The sequence below is a fragment of the Prionailurus bengalensis genome, chromosome A3, assembly GCF_016509475.1.
Source record: "Prionailurus bengalensis isolate Pbe53 chromosome A3, Fcat_Pben_1.1_paternal_pri, whole genome shotgun sequence".
Taxonomy (NCBI): Eukaryota; Metazoa; Chordata; class Mammalia; order Carnivora; family Felidae; genus Prionailurus; species Prionailurus bengalensis.
The window spans coordinates 67616856-67633744 of NC_057354.1; the positions used below are offsets into that span (position 1 = coordinate 67616856).

Sequence of the window (16889 nt, forward strand, 5' to 3'; positions counted from 1 at the left end):
AATCCGTTCAGCACATTTGTGATATAGGTATCACTACTCTACTTTTTAAAGTTGTGGATAAAGATATTTAGAAATTTAGTGATCAGGATCATAATTTTAGTAAAATGGAGCCTTAGTTCTGCCTCTTATTTCTGTCAGATTATTTTTCTAAGCCTTGGCTTCCTTCTCTGTAAAGTGGGAATTTCTAAGAGTTAGGACAGGGTTTGTAAATTTAGCAAAAAACAAAACAAAAATCAGGAAGTTCCCAAATGGAACATTCTTTTATTAAAAAATTATTCTACATTTACCTGAAATTCTGACTTTGGGCACTCCTGTATATTTTATTTGGCAACAGTATCTTAGCATTATGGTTATGACAATGCATGTAAAGAACTTACCTCAGTCCCTAGCACTTAATGAGGGCTCAGGAAATGCGATGCTTATTAAATTTTGGATCTGATTCCAAAGTCCTTTTTTTCACCACAAACACGTTGAACTCAGTTTCCACTTAAAATTTCAGTGAAGCGAGTGTGATATCACTTTAAGTTCATATTAATGCTTTACCGCTTCCTACAGCGCTTTCAAGGCCCGACCCATGGCGGAAAGCTCTTGGGGAAACCCACAGAAGCTCGGGCTGTTGGGGGTCGTCGCTGCAGTCCCAGCACAGGCTTCTCCAAGCCGACCAGCCGGGAAGGCCACCCTGGCCCCGCCCCCGCGCCTTCTTGGCCACTCAGCGGCCGCGCCGCGCTCCGCCACACTCCTATAGGTCCTGCCGGGACAGGCGAGGCCTTTCCATTTTTCCCGCCTTCCCAGCCCCTCCTCAGCCCGAAACCGGCACTGGCCCACCACGTCTCCGCCCTGCCTTCCGTGCGAACCCCGCCCTTCCGGACACTGCATCTCCCTTCCTTCCCACCCGCAGTTCAGCACGGCCTGCGAGGTCCGGGGCCCGCCCTTAGGTAGGAGGTGGGAGGAGATACCGGGAGGCGGGCCGAGCCCCCTCCGGAGGTGGCCGCGAGAGGCGGGGACCGGAGGGAAGGGCGGGGCTAATCTCCTTGGCGCCGCGTTGCCATGGCAGCGGGGGAGGGTGCAGGGAGGGGGAGGAAGCGAACGGGAGGGGGATGTGGTGCTGCCGCGGCCGCCACCGCAGCTGCCGCTGCCTGCTCTTTGCCGCGTCTTCCCGGAGGCGGCTGCTGGAAGCCGCCGGGAGCAGCTGTGGTGCTCTGCCATATTGTGTCTTCCCCTGCCCGTTCCTTGCCTCCCCGCTGCGGCTGCAGAGCAGACGGTGAGTTCCCACGGAGTAGCGCCCTCCTGGGCGGGCGCTGCCGGGCGTCCGCGCTCCCCGCCCCGGCCCGCGGCACAGCTCCCGGGCGCGGAGGCAGCGCGTGCGGCCGGCTCCCGGCGTGGGGCGCGGAGGCGGCTGTCCCGTGACGCGCCCGGACATTTTTGTCCTGTGAGGAATTGGCGCCGGCACGGGGTTCTCCCCTGCGCGCGGCTTGAGTCCTGTGTGGGTTCCCGGGGGGTGTCGAACTGACGGGAGCGCGGCTCCATGAGGGTCGTGTTAGGAGGGTCGAGTTAGGAGTTTTTCGTGAGAGGTAATGACCGCCTGGGAACGGGTGTCGTCTGGCGGAAACCGCTGCGAGGGGTGCCGGCTCTCCGGGAAGGTTCGGAGGTGGCCCCGGGCACGCTTAGGGCTCAACTCAGGGCGCATCTGCTGTTAGAGGAAGTGCCCCAAGCCCCTCGGGAGTGTGTGCGGCGCCCCCTCCCCCGCCTCGAAGTGGAACGAGACGTGCCGGGCGTGGAGTCCTGGTCCGGCCCCAGACGGACTGGCTGGGCCCAGCCAAGTAGTGCCCAGGGAGGCGCCTGACGCTGCCTGGAGTGAACTTCAAGCCCCAGGATTGCCGGGCGTTCGGGGGACAGGGGCGGGTCCCGGATGTAGGGGTGGCCGACCCCGGCACTCTCTGGCCCCTCCTCCAGCGGGCGCCCTGGGGGCCTCTCGAGGAGGCTGTCTTGGTGGGGTGGGAGTTCTAGGGTTTTCAGCGCTGCAATATGGACACTTCCTTTTGGCTGCTTCTCTCGGGCCCGTGGTTATCTCTGTCCTTGTATCTTTTGTCGGGGAGGGGGGTGGGGTGGGTGAGAGGTACTGAGGGCCTGTGCGAGGCTCTTCAGCCTTCTGGGTTCGCCCCACCAAAGCAGCGGCGAGTCTGAAAACCCCGGAGGACGGGGGCAGTCAGGGGAAGGAGGCCCCTCTGAGTAGTCCTTCATCCTCCACTCTTACTCAACTCCGCCCCTTTTACCCCTTTGCAGAATGCCTGTTTCCACCTTAGCTCGCGGGAGTGAGAGTAGCGAATTCAATGGGGTACCACTCTCGGGGTCTTCTTGGACCTGATTTCTGCTTTAAAGTCTCCTTAAAAGCAGCCCCTGTACTCCGTTTTCACCTTACAGGAAAAAAGTCTTAGCGTGCAAAAAAACGGCACGGTCTTTCTTCTACCCCAACTCCGAGGCGGAGGGCGGTTATTTATTTCCAGGTTACTTTGTGCTGTTTCTCCTGTCTTCCTTCTGATTGTGACAGCCACGTGGCCGGCTGACTGTAATAGAGTGCCCTAGCGCCACTAGGTCTGTGGCTTCACTGGTAGGCAGGGGCTTTGTAATCGTGCTGTAGCCTTGCATCCACATTTGTTTTTGTGTTTTCTGAGATGAGGAAGTGGAAAAAGCTGAACTGTTCACGTCTATCTCGTCTATCTCTTCCATCCGAATTTTAAGACTTATCTCTGTTTCCTTGAAGTCCTTGTAGGGTATATATTGACGTTTTTGCCTTCCTCTGCTGTTTGATGATTCATCTGTAAAATCTCAGCAGTGTTAGGTACCAATGAAGGAGTGGTGGGGAATAGAATAGTACATTATGGAGTTTTCCAACTCTGGAAAAACATCGTTTGTATTTAAGAACCATTAGTGAGAGGTTCTAAAGCAATCAGAAATAATCACATTCTGGAATATTTCTTTTTGAGTTTTAGAAAGTCTTATTTTTTTCTTTTTATATGAAAATGTGACCTGAAAGGATATAGATAAATTATGAGTGAAAATACTTGTTTAGGGATGAAATAAGTACTCGTATGTGTACTTTCTTAAGCTCTTTTTGGAAAAGTATGAACGCTTAATGTGAATGTTAACATGAACAGATTTTATTTTAAGGAGTGAAATTTAATTTTGAGAATATTTGAAAGTAAAGGGTCAAAAGGTTGAACATTTAAAAATCCAAATTTTTGTAGAATTTGGAAAATTTTAGAATTTAAGTGTAATCCATGGATACTAACATCATTTTGTGAATGCTTTGGTGGATTTGAATTATTCCTGTAACATATGTTTTTATTTGAATTAGTTTTACTTGAATATTGCTAAACCACAGGAAGCATTTAAAATGTGTAAAAGAATTATGTAGAGAAGTTATAGCAGCACTATTTATTAGAATTTAATTATGCCATAACAGTGGTTCTCAATCAATGAAGTTAATAGATAAAAAGATTGGAAAGGCTTCAGTGCCAAAAAGATAATGAGATTGAGAAATGACTATTATGTGCTGACCACTGAGAGCAATGCTTAGTTGAGAAAGAAAAGTAAATGTGGTGATGAAATGCCTTTATAAAACAGGAAGTACTGAAAACATATGCTGTAAGATAACGACATTATTAGTTATGGGATCTATCGAATGAAACTTTAAGAAGTGCCATCCAAACAGGACTTGTTCTTGTGGTAGCTTATTGCTTAGCTATCATTGTTTTTGTGTGTGTGTGTGTGTGTGTGTGTGTGTGTGTGTGTGTGTGTGTCGCTTTTAGATTGTTGTCTTTTTAGTAAGTAGGTTTTACATAAATGCAAAAAGTCCTCCAAAAATAAAGTTTTACGGGCCTAATGCTTTGCTGATTTCTTAGGAAGAAATGGAGATCTTTGATTTGATCCTTATTCTTTGATTGAAGAGACTAGATTAACACCAGTGAAAATTTAAGAATTTACTGTGTGAGAAGATGTAATTAGGAGTTAAATTGTATACTGCAGGCAAGTGGTATAAGGCTTAAAAGGAGAAGGAACCTAGAGGGTTTAAGTAGTTAGGGGAGGCTTTCTTGAATCAAGAAATAAGGCTCTTGATTTCTAAAGTTTAACATGTTACTCCCATTGGGTTAATCTTTCTGAAAATTGTATCACTCTCATGTCAAGCATGAATTGTATTACCCTTAGGTCAAGTATGAATACCAAATTTCTTCTCAGGACTTTTCAAACTTTGGTCCTTGTTTAATCCCATCTTATCTTCCACTAACCTTCAGGAACTGTTCTTTATTCACTACTTCAATGTGGTATAACAATTTTACTTATCTTTGCTGGTGTAGCATTTTTCTGTTGGAAATATACCTGCACACATCTTCTTAACCGCTGAAGAAATACTCAGGCTTGAGTTTCGACTGCCCTGAGAGCCTTAGAATCATAGAATTTTAGACCTGCCTTCACCTCCCCAACTGAAAATTCTTTACCTTTTTGAATAGCATGTAATTCTTTTGGCTGTAGCATTCTATGCTGCCTTGTTTTCACTTAATAAATACTTTTTGGGGGGCGCCTGGGTGGCTCAGTCAGTTAAGCGTCTGACTTCGACTCAGGTCATGATCTCACAGTCCCTGAGTTCAAGCCCTGTGTCGGGCACTGTGCTGACAGCTCAGAGCCTGGTTCTGTTTCAGATTCTGTGTCTCCCTCTCTCTCTGACCCTCCCCCATTCATGCTCTGTCTCTCTCTGTCTCAAAAATAAATAAACATTAAGAAAAAATTAAAAAAAACACTTTGTGAGCCCTTTTCATGTTATAGGAACTAAGGATACAGCTTTGAATAAGATTCCTATGTTCTTTTTTTTTTAATGTTTATTTATTTATTTTGAGAGAGAGAGAGAGGAAAAGAGAGAGAATCCCAGGTAGGCTCTCCACTGTGTGCGCAGAGTGTGATGCAGGGCTTGATTTTACAAAATGTGAGATTGTGAGATCCTGAGCTGAGCCACCCAGGTGTTCCTTCAATGTTCTTTTTTAGTCATTTTTTTAGGTTTTTTTTTTTTACTTTTTTTTCACATTTATTTATTTTTGAGAGACAGAACGAGGCAGAGCATGAGCCGGAGAGGGGCAGAGAGAGCGGGGGCACAAAATCTGAAGCAGGCTCCAGGCTCTGAGCTGTCAGCGCATAGCCTGACGCGGAGCTCGAACTCACAGACCATGAGATCATGACCTGAGCCGAAGTCAGTCACTTAACTGACTGAGCCACCCAGGCACCCCTCATCTTTTTAGGTTTTATCACCCTAAGAAAATTATAAAGTCTTTGGCCACCCAGAAGAGTCTTATTTTCCTGTGTATATGTGATATGCTTTGTGAGGATTGAATTATTTTCTGAATAAAGGAAAGGCAAGACTTATGGAATGAGGTAGAAAGATGGACGGAAAGATCTTTACAAGTGAAGGGTACAAAAACATAACCAATTATGGATGGCCTTAAAGGTATCACTTCTGAATTTAAATATGGTTTAGTACAAAAAAAAGAGATGACATTTGAACCTAGGAATATAATAAAATCCTTATTTGAGGAAGGTTCATTTGACAGCAGTGTTAATAGTAATTATTAACTACGGGAATGGGAGGCATGGGAAGGAGAGAGATCTACTGAAAAAAAATTAATAACTTTGAGAGGGAAGTTTGGAAGGGAAGCATCATCAAGAAGATGGTGAGTTTAGTTGAGTGTAAGATGCGTGGGAGAAAGCAAGGGGAATATGACCTTTAGTGACTAAAGATTAAAGATGTGGGATAATCACTTCAATATAGAAGTGACAGCAAATGTTATGAATTTTTGTCACAGTGTTAATGAAATGTTGAGGATGAAGAATGATACTTTGGGAAACTAAAATTCAAAGGGATTTGCTTTGATCATATGTAACTTCATAATTAATACTATAGACTTGTACAATGCCTACAGTATTGTTTATTAATAACTTTATTTCCACTATAGGAGAATACTATCTTTGTCTTACTTCCAAACATAGAGGGACGAAAAGAAGGTTTATCATCATTTGTTTCCAAGGGATTTTGATTCTTGTATTCCTTATTTTCCTTACTCGGTTTTCATTTAAGTAACCTTTTTATTTAGAATAGTTTTACATTTACAGAAAAGTTGCAAGGTAGTACACAGAGTATACCTCACTCAGTTTTCATTATTGTGAACTGCTTATATAACTTATATAACTAAGGAAACGAAATTGCTACATTTCTAACAACTATGCACTTTCTTCAGATTTCACTAGTTTTTCCCTAGTGTTCTTTTTCTATTCCAGAATTGCAAATTCTCAAACTTTTCTTGTTTTTGATGACTGTGACAGTTTTCGGGAGTACTAGTCAGAGATATTAGAGAATGTCCCTCGGTTGAGATTTGCCTAATATGTGAGGGGATAAATGATTCTTAATGATTAGACTGGAGTCATATAGGTTTTAGGGAGGAAGACAACAGAGGTGAAGTGCCATTCTCATCACATTACTCTAAGGGCACATAATAACAATATGATAAAATTGATGATAATCTTGATCACTCTTTGAGGGCTTTGTTTGCCAGGTTTCCACCCCCTTTCCTTCCATACTCTACTCTTTGAAAGCAAGTTGCAAAGCATATCCCATGCTCAAAGCCTTAACCTAATTTTGATTCATATATTTTTTTATTTCCCTCAACCTAATTAGCTTTTCTATAAATATTTAAAGTTGGATAGATATTTATTGAGCATCTACTGTATTTATGTGCTAAGAATATAGTGGTGAGCAAGAGAATTCTACTTTCCTAGAATCTGCCTGTTATAAATGTAAAATGGAATTTATCCCCTCACATAGATCTTGGTTTCACTGAAGGTTATAAACATAATATTACTATGGCCTAAAAGGCTAAATAAATCTCTTTACTTAAGTAGTCATGTAGAAGATATGCTTATTATCATAAAGATTAACTGCCTTTTGTGCCAACACAGGTAACAAAAAATCACTTTGATTCTCCCCAAATAGATGTATTCCTGTTAAATTACCAGGATAGTTTAATTACTATTAATTATCCTCAGATCCTATAAAGTCTACAGGTTGTATAAGAAAATTCTTGGCTTTTTTTTTTTTTCTTTAAATATTTATTTTGAGAGACGTGCGTACACGGGGGAGGGGCAGAGAGAGAGAATCCCAAGCAGGCTCTGCACTGTCTGAGCAGAGCTGAAGACAAGGCTGGAACTCACAAACTGAAAGATCATGGCCTGAGCTGAAATCAACAATTGGGTGCTGAACCCACTGAGCCACCCAGGTACCCCAGAAAATTCTTGGCTTCTTGATTGTACTTTAATAGTTATTTGGTGCTTTTGCCACTTAGAAGTGGTCTGAAAGATATATTGGGGAAAACATACTGGGAAAAGAACAGACCCTGTGCTTTCCTCTTTGTGAGAGGCTATAATTATTTATTTATGGAAAAGAAAATGCAGTTGAAGAAAATAAACATTAAAGTTTTGAAAGTGATGATGAACTTTGTTGGAGGGAAGACACTGTATACTTAGTAGAAGAGTGATGCCATTGTAACATTGGGAATGTTATTGAGAATATTATTAATAAAACTGTCAATTTTATTGGACAATAAGATTTTTGTTTAAAGTCTTCTTGAATGAACATTTCAGTTAATTTTTTCTAGTTAACTAGGTTAACTACAAAGTGCTCTTACTTTGAACTCTTAACTGAATTTTTTTCTAAAATGTATTTAATACATTTATACCTTTCACACTATATTTTACAGCCCACTGAGCATAATTTAATATTTAAGTTAGAATTTTTTTCATGTTTATTTTTGTTTTTTAGAGAGAGAATGGGAGAGGAGCAGAGAGAGAGGGAGACAGGATTTGAAGCAGGCTCTGTGCTGAGAGCAGAGAGCCCGATGTGGGGCTTGAACTTACGAACCACGAGATCATGACCTGAGCTGAAGTCAGAGGCTTAACCAATTGAGCCACCCAGGCGCCCCTTAAGTTAGAATTTTGAGACAGAGTTAACATAGTACTTTTGAGTTTTATTCATAACCTTAGAGGTAGAGAATTGAGGAAATTGATAAACTTACATTCTTATGGTTTCTTTATCTTAAAAGAGGAAATAACAGAAAAAGAAGAGATTTCTTGTAAGTTAAGATTTTGCTGTTCCTCTTGTTTGTCCCACGCCTTTGTCCAGCTCCTCCATCCTTAAAAGTTCAGTTTAAATGCTACCTGTTGTATGCTGATTGAACAACATTCAGTAGTAGTCCTAGCAATAATCACTATCTTTTATTGATCACCTACTATATTCTGGCATGGCATTATACTGGACATGTAGTTATATGATATATAGAGTATAATATAGTATATATTAATTCCTCTTAACCCTACAGGAAGTATTTTATTCTTATTGATAGAGAAAGATAATGAGAAGTTATGTGAATGCAGTGCTGGGTATTTGAAACCAAGTCGTTAAAATTTTCAAAATGCATACTCTTTGTACTGTGACCTAAAGTCTTTAAGAAATGGGTATTTGCCAGGATGAGACACTTGAATCTTGATTTGTCTCCTGGAAGGAGTAGGGAAAAATACATGGTAGGGAGAAGAAACTGATATTTCCAGACCATCTTCCCTCATTTGATGCCTCATTTATAGAATGCCTAATCTGTGGCAGCAGTGCTACTACTTTATTGTTATAATGAGTTAAGTAAATGGTGTTAACTCCTTGGGATTCAAGGAGGTTAAGTCATTTGTCAGAGGTTGTATATATAGAAGTTTGTTGGCTGATGGGTCTGCCTTGCTCTTTGACTTTTCTAGTACAGGGTACTGCTATATTTATTCTTTTATTTAAATATTTGCTTACTAAGTGGTCTGTACTACAGCATGAAAATGAATGTATTGAGTGCTGCTTGCAAGGATTTATATTCTAGTGCAGTATTTCTTAAGTGGATGATAGAACCTATGTGGTAAATTGTAATCAGCATTTCTTTTAAAAGATTGAATAGAAGAGGTACCTGGGTGGCTTGGTAAGTTGAGCATCCGACTTCTGCTCAGGTCATGATCTTACAGCTTGTGGGTTCAAGCCCCACAACGGGCTCTGAGCTGACAGCTCAGAGCCTGGAGCCTGCTTTGGATTTCTCTCTCTCTCTCTCTCTGCTCCTCCCCCACTCACGCTCTGTCTTTCTCTCAAAAATAAATAAACATTAGAAATATTTTTTTAAATAAAAAATTGAATAGAAAATTTCAGTGTGTTATATGTGGTTAAGTGTAAAAGTATGATTTCACTTTGTTTCAGTTATATATGTATATCATGGATCTCTACAAAAATGTCATAAATAGCAAGTAAGTTCTATAATAAGGTTCTATATAGGATGCTAAGCAAGCAGGATGGGAAAAAAAGTAATTCAAGGAAGTCTCTTCTGACTACTACTACTAAGGCTTTACTGACTCTGAGCAGTTATGACAAATGGGGTAGAGAGCCTTAAATACATCTAAAAACCGAAAGGAGTGAAAGAGCATAGTATATTCAGGAAACTTGAAGTGGTGTGAAGCAGTGGCACACAGGAGCCAGATTGTTCAGGGAGCTTACTAGGCTAATGGTTTTCTGGAGTCTCATGGTGTTCTTTTGTTAAAGAACAAAAAATACATGGATACATTTGATTGTATCATATAATCTAGAAACAGTTTTAGCAATAGAAAATTTGACCATATAACGTGTATGTAGTGTAAAATGGTGACCATGAACATAACTGTTCATGAAAACAATAACAACCAAAAATTGGTCAAGCAACTTTGAGGTGACTATCAAATAAATGTTACTTTTCTATTTTTTCTTGTGTTTTGTCAACTGCTGGCTTATGCTGGCATACTAATGGTAGCAGGTCCGAAAATTTTAAGAGAAAAACATTATAAGAGAGAAAGTTGTTCCCTTTGCTTTGAATTAAGAAGACAGTCTTTTTTCAGTTCTGAGGACACTCAGGAGCCAGCTACTGGAATATTAATATCAGGCACATTTCTGAAGGCAGAGTTGGCAAACTTTACCTACAGCTGTTTTTTTGTTTGGCTTGTGGGGTTTTTTTTGGTTTGGTTTGGTTTGGTTTTTTTACATTTTGAATTATTTGCCAACATTTAAATATTGGTACATTTCACATGAAATGACTAGAGTTCTGTCATCTCTTGAAAAAATTGAACATTACAGCAACATTGGTTTCATGTTCCTACATGGTGGTAATTGCCTAAAGCTTGTGAGTAGCTTCCTTCTCGCTGGTAGTTTCCATCATTCTTTGTTGTCTTACATCAAACCAGCTTCACCCACTTGTTGTCTACCTTGTCCTTGTAAGGCATTTAAATTGCCTATGTACTGTACTGTACTTTGTAAAGAGTTTTTAAAGGGGGATTTTGGTGTTTGAAAGATGATTCTGCCATACTGGAGAATACAGATTGAAGGAATATGAGAAGGGTGTGGTTAGAATTTTAATGCAATAGGGCAGGTGAAATGCCCTTTTTTTCTTCCGAACCTGCAGTACCTTGTACCTTTCTCAAAGCATTTACTATATATAGCTTTCTATTATTATAGTTGTTAATTATCTCTTCAGTCTAAAGTGTAAATACCTCATAGAAAATATGTGCTGGATAAGTGCTTGTTGAATTTAATTATATTTATTTTGAAGACTACCATATTTGTCACAAAGATGAATTTTCTTGGCAGTTTTAGAGTATCTCTACTGAAAAAAATCTTTTATGCATTTTAAATATTGCAGTTTATTCTAAGAATCAGTAAGTGTCAAATACGTTTTAAAGTATGCGAGAAACAGAACAGGTAGGTACTTTATAATAAGATAGAGTTTTATATTTTTCTAACGTTTATTTGTTTTGAGAGAGAGGGAGACAGAGAGAAGGCAGGAGCCGGGGGAGGGGCAGAGAGTGAGGGAGATAAAGAACCTTAAACAGGCTCTGGTGCTGTCAGTGCAGAGCCAGAGACAAGGTTCTATTGCACAAATCATGAGATCATCACCTCAGCTGAAATCAAGAGTCGGATGCTTAATGGATTGGGCCACCCAGGTGCCCTTAAGATAGTAGACTTTTAATTCATCATCCTGTTTGCCAAATATAAGGGCGAAATATTGTGGGAAAATTGGTCTCTCGGTTTGCTGCCTAATTCTATTATGTTGGTTTGAAGATTATTCCAAAAGCTTTTTGTTACTGTTTTCCATTGATACGTAGAAGTAGTTTTAAATTAGTATCTGTGGTTTTTGATTTTCCTAAATTCCTTTTTTATCCTTTTTTACTGTAAAATAAAATGTAGAAGAGAAAACAAATGTGTAATTTAGTGAATTATGAGACCGACACCCATGTAACCATCTTCCAGGTAAAGGGAGAGAATTTTGCCAGCTACCTTAGAAGCCCTTCCATGTATGCCTTTTCCCAAACAACTCCTTTCCTTCAAAAAATAACTAATAACCTGATTTTTTTGGAAACTGCTTAATTGAATTTCTTTTTTGTTTTATTACTATGTTTCCCTAGACACTATACTTAAGCTTGCATGCACCCTTCCTTCTTTTTTATTTTTTTTGTTTTCTTTTCACCTTCTGTTTTTCTTAAGACTTTATCTTGTATGTTTATTTTTTCTTATATTTCTTGAACTTAAGTCTTCATTCCTGAAATGATTTTTCCCTTTTATTTCGGATTCTTTCCTGAATTTTGTCATTTTTTCCTGAGCTTTTTAAATTTTGATATATTTTTTCTTTCCTGTCTTACATAATTTTTTAAGTTCATTTTGAAATAGAAGCTCATTTTTATCTCTTCTGTGAGCATCTCTGGCATGCTTTCATTGTCTGTAGGATGTTATTCCCTTTTTTCTTTTATTTATTACTTTTTGTGTGTGGTATGGTAAGTACACTTAACATGAGATCTGCCCTGTTAAAAAATTTTTAAGTGTACAATACAATATTGTTAACTGGAGGCACTATGTTGTACAACAGATCTCTAGGACTTACTCATCTTGCATAATGGAAACTTTATATCCATTGAACAACTCCCATTTCCCCCCTCTCCCTTGCTTCTGAGTTTAACTATTTTCCTGTTTCTTTTTTCTTATTGTAACTTTGTATGATATTCAACCTCAATACTTTGACTTGTTTCTTTATATGAAAATAGTTTTCTTGAAGTTTTAGGAGGAGGCTTAGTTCTTCTAACTTCAGAGTTCTCTTTTATTGTTTTTGTGCATCGTTAAAAAGAATGGTAGACGGCTTTCTGAGATTTCCTGGCTCTGTTCTGCTCTGACACTTCTATTTGGACCTTCTCTTTTCTTTATCTTGTTTGTCCTTAACCTGCTCAATTTTGTTTTCATTCCCAGGACTTTCTCTTAAGGGTAAGGTCTGTCTTGGAAGACAGCCCCAAGTGTCAGTTTCAAATAGCCTAAGGGGACTAGACTGCTGTAGGCCTATAGGCCTTACTGTGAACCACTTGCACCTACTCAATGCTAGAGTAATTTTAGCTTCTCACAAATTTTCTCTCAGTGCTTGCCACTGAATACCTTTTGGCTATTTTGTGCTTCTGTTCTCAAGTTCCTCAGACACTTCATTGCTTCCCTCTGCTTTCTTTCACTTAGACACCAGTAGAAAACAGATTGGGAGCAGAGTGGGGGGAAAGAAGGTTGGGGCTGTTGGTGGTTTGTTTCAGTCTTTTGTATTATAGGGTTTGTGGTGAGACTATCAAATAGTTTTCTTCTAAAAATTACCCATGGTTTTTGGGTTTGCTCTCTAGTTGCTCTGTGTTTTATGTAAAGATTCAGAAGGACTTAAAAATTTGCTGCCACCACAGCTGCCATTTTCCATAATCCTCTTCCTGATAATTGTAATTTGGGGAGTGGTTATATATTTTACCCCCTAAAATTTTGGCAAAAAACTTAACTTCTAAAATTGTTGCCACATGATGCTGTCCACTGATTTTACGTGTCATAGCACTCTGAACCTGTTGTTTTGCCCTGATTATTTCTTCTTAGTTGAGAGAGCATTTAAAAGTCTCTTAAAGATCCTTTGGGAAATTGTGAAAGGGTCATGAGACTATCTTTCTGTTGCAAATACACAAGTGTTAGTGCTTTGACATTTAATGCTTTAGCTCTTTCCAATATTTAAAAGCTAACCTACATTATTTGTACCTAGGGCGTTCTTACATTATGGAGAAAAAAATGGTTAGTTTTGAGAACTTGTTGATGTTCCTTTATATAAAGATAGTAATTCAGAAATATGAAATAATCAGAAAGCTTAATGGGATATTCCTTGATGTTTATAAGAACAAAAAGATTTAAATAATTTGTGCAAGCTGAAGATACTCATTTAATAATTAGCAAATGCTTAATGTACATTAGGAATCAGATGTGTGTAAGTAAATAATTACAGTGTGAGACATACCCTTCTAGACATAGATTCAAGAGTACTGTGGAAACACAGAGATTAGGAACCAACTTTCCCCAAGGAGTGGGATTAGGTGAGGTGAATTTTTTAGTTACAATGGAAGTTTACTAATGGTGTATCATTACTGTTAATAAACTCATTATCTCTATTTGTTTTTGTAAACTTTTCTGTTAGCAGTGCTTCATATAAATAGTTTTACTATAGACTTCCTTCATTTACTACCTCAAAATAGCATGTTGTTCAGATGGAATTAAAATAATTAATGCTTAAAAAGTTTTCTGATACTGTTTTGCAAATACTTCCTAAGTGGAGAACTAAAATTTAAGTGAAAGGCTCGCCAAGCAGAATGGAAAACATGGTATCTCGCATTGTTTTCTGTGCTTGAATGTCGATTGCTCAGTAAATATTTTTTAATGAATATCACATTTCACCTTTCAAATTTTTGTTCCATATAGTTTGATAAAAATACCATAATAATATGGTATAATTTGGGCTTTGCATGTCTAATGTGGTTGGCAGCAAGTGACAGCCAGGTTATACTTGCTTAAATTACTTAGGGTTGTTGTGCCCATTGTTTTCTATTCTTTTTGGGCTTGTTTGTTTGTTTTAGCCTTAAGTCCTTTATAAGGTATAGAACTTTAGTGTTTATAAAGTGGTTTCATTTCTGTTGTTTGCTTTGAGCTACTGACAGAAATAACCATAAAAAAAAGGAGGAATAAATACAGTTGGAACATAGGAGAGATAAACATCTTTAAAAGTAGTTCAGGTGGTAATTACATGGAGGAATTGTCATTAGGGTTTTGGCTGAATGGTGTTAGGGAAGCTAGACAATCCAGGTGTTAGAATAGCTGAAGCAATAATCTAAATAGAGAAATGCACAGAAAGTATTTGGGCAGGAATAGTCTAGTTTGGACTAACTTCCAGGAGAGAAGAATAAGCTTGAGGGTATAGATGTTGAGTCAGATATATTGATGACAGTATGTACTTTTTAAAAAATCTTTTGTAGTTAATGGAGCAGTCTGGGCAGGGTGGCAGCTAGTGAAGTAGTGAAGAGTATGAGCTCTGGAGCTATACTCCCTTCAGAGTTTGTGATTATGGACATACCTTTTATCTCTCTTTATATGTTTCCGTATTATATAAAATGGACACTAATCTGCCTGGTAGAGTTGTTGTGAAGTTTAAAACAATTCCTGGTATCATAAACATTCAGTAAATGTTTTCATATAAGAAAGTATTAGCTCTCATTTACATAAATCATGTGTACGTGATTTCTACAAACACACATAGGAAGTATACATATGGGTAGGATATATATATATAGGTCTTACCATGTATGTATCTACAGGAAAGCTATTAATACTTGAATTTCCATTTTTAATAACATTTAGATTAGTATAGAACAAAAATCCAACCGTCTCATTTTATAGATGTCCAAGTTAAGTGGTTGCAGAGCTAGAACCCAGATCTGACAGACAACAAGTATTTGAGCATTAAACAGACAACCAGCTCTGCCATTATGCAGCTTTCAGTCAGTTAGGAAAGATATGTATTAAGCCATCTCAAGATAAATGTTATCAAAAAATATAGGATATTATGGAAAGACAGAACTTAAGGCCCCCTCTAGTTTGGGATGTGGAGAAGGTTTCCCTTATGATTTTATTTTATTTTATTTCATTTTATTTTATTTGATGAGAGCACGTCTGCAGTGGGGGTGGGGGGGCTGGGAGGGGAAGAGAATCCCAAGCATGCTCCATGCCCAGCACGGAGCCCAACATGGAACTCCGTCTCCCAACTGTGAGATCATGACCTGAGCCAAAATCAAGAGTCTGAGGCTAGAATGCTCAAATTGCCTGAACCACCCAGGCGCCCCTCCCTTAAGATTTTAAAGCTGAACTGTGAATGACAAATAGCAGCCAGGGCTAGGTGAAATGAAGAGTATATCAGGCAAAGGAAGTAACGTTTGTAAAGGTCCTGAGGGAGGAGAAAGCATGGCCTATTTAGACATCTAAAGTGGGGAGAACCAGGGAAAGAGTGGCTAAAGATGTGTTCAAAGAAGTTAGATAGGGGCTGTCATGCCAGACCTTATATACCATGTAAAGGACTTTGCATTTGGATTTAAGAGCCCCATTGATGGATAAAGCAAGAAAGAGACTTTGTCAGATTTGCATTTTATAAGATTACTCTGTATTGTAGAGAGCAAATTAAGAGAGGATCAGGCATAGATGCAGGGAGACTAATTATAAGGATATTGTCTGGATGCCTGGGTAGCTCAATCAGTTGAGTGTCTGACTCTTGATTTTGACTCAAGTCATGATTGTAGGATTGAGCCCCACCCGTGTAGGGCTCTGCACTGGGCATGGAACCTGCTGGAGATTCTCTCTCTCCCTTTACCCCTCTCCCTCACTCGAGCTCTCTCTTTCTAAAATAAAACAAAAATAAAATAAAAACATATTGTCAGAGCCACTGCATATGTTTGTGCAGAACACAGTTATGAGGGGTACCATTCATATAGATTACTGTTATAGTAACCTAGATGAGAAATGAAATATTGCTCCGCACTACTGTCGTGACTATGAAGGTGGAGAAAGATGGGCAGATTTCAGATTTAACTATTTCTCCAAAATCTATCCCCAGACCAGAACTCTCTTCTGAACTTCAGATCACATATATCCCAAATGACCATTCTATTTGAATATCTCACAAGCCAAATGCAACAGGTCAAAACAAACACACACACACACACCACCACCACCACAAACACTGATCTGCCTCCAAGAAGAAAAGCAGCCACTTTGCTGTCAATATTCTCTGTATTATCAAATGGAACTAACATCCATTCAGTGGCTGATCCTATCTACTAGTAGTGACATCTAGACTTCTTAGCTATGTATAGCTACAGTTGATTTGGCTATTAAGAATTTAGGTTATAGGGGCGCCTGGGTGGCGCAGTCGGTTAAGCGTCTGACTTCAGCCAGGTCACGATCTCAGGTCCGTGAGTTCAAGCCCCGCGTCAGGCTCTGGGCTGATGGCTCAGGGCCTGGAGCCTGTTTCCGATTCTGTGTCTCCCTCTCTCTCTGCCCCTCCCCCATTCATGCTCTGTGTCTCTCTCTCTCTATCCCAAAAAAAAAATAAACGTTGAAAAAAAAAATTAAAAAAAAAAAGAATTTAGGTTATATTCCATGTAAGTTTATTTAGGAACTTGAATGTTTATTAGGTTAAGTGTTACTTTCTAAAATGTCCTGGAGATAGTCTATTTAATAACATAGATATCTTTTTTTTTAAATTTTTTTTGACGTTTTATTTATTTTTGAGACAGGGAGAGACCGAGCATGAACAGGGGAGGGTCAGAGAGAGAGGGAGACACAGAATCTGAAGCAGGCTTCAGGCTCTGAGCTGTCAGCACAGAGCCCGACGCGGGGCTCGAACTCACAGACCGCGAGATCATGACCTGAG

The 16889-nt window shown here is 39.5% G+C and overlaps 2 protein-coding genes across 2 annotated transcripts in view; one reads left to right on the top strand and one right to left on the bottom strand.

Moving 5' to 3' along the window:
* The first annotated feature begins 1055 nt into the window (after positions 1-1055).
* The window catches only part of FOXN2 (forkhead box N2), a 67559-nt gene continuing 51725 nt past the window's right edge, over positions 1056-16889 (top strand). Inside the window, exon 1 of the mRNA XM_043603334.1 lies at positions 1056-1261. The gene's annotated coding sequence lies outside the window, so the exon portion shown is untranslated. The remainder of the gene's footprint in view (positions 1262-16889) is intronic.
* Positions 1862-2727, bottom strand: LOC122467069 (lysine-rich arabinogalactan protein 19-like). Its single transcript, XM_043553319.1, has 2 exons — positions 2510-2727; positions 1862-2180 (listed from the first exon to the last, which is right to left on the bottom strand). Exons 1-2 carry the CDS (start codon positions 2725-2727, stop codon positions 1862-1864), a joined length of 537 nt encoding a protein of 178 aa, XP_043409254.1.

What these genes read in the sequence shown, in the direction of transcription:
- LOC122467069 (XM_043553319.1), bottom strand. Translation starts at nt 2,727, where the DNA reads ATGGAAGAGATAGACGAGATAGACGTGAACAGTTCAGCTTTTTCCACT. An exon ending in GACAGGAGAAACAGCACAAA is followed by an intron (nt 2,181 to 2,509) that starts GTAACCTGGAAA and finishes CGGGGTTTTCAG; the next exon opens with ACTCGCCGCTGCTTTGGTGG.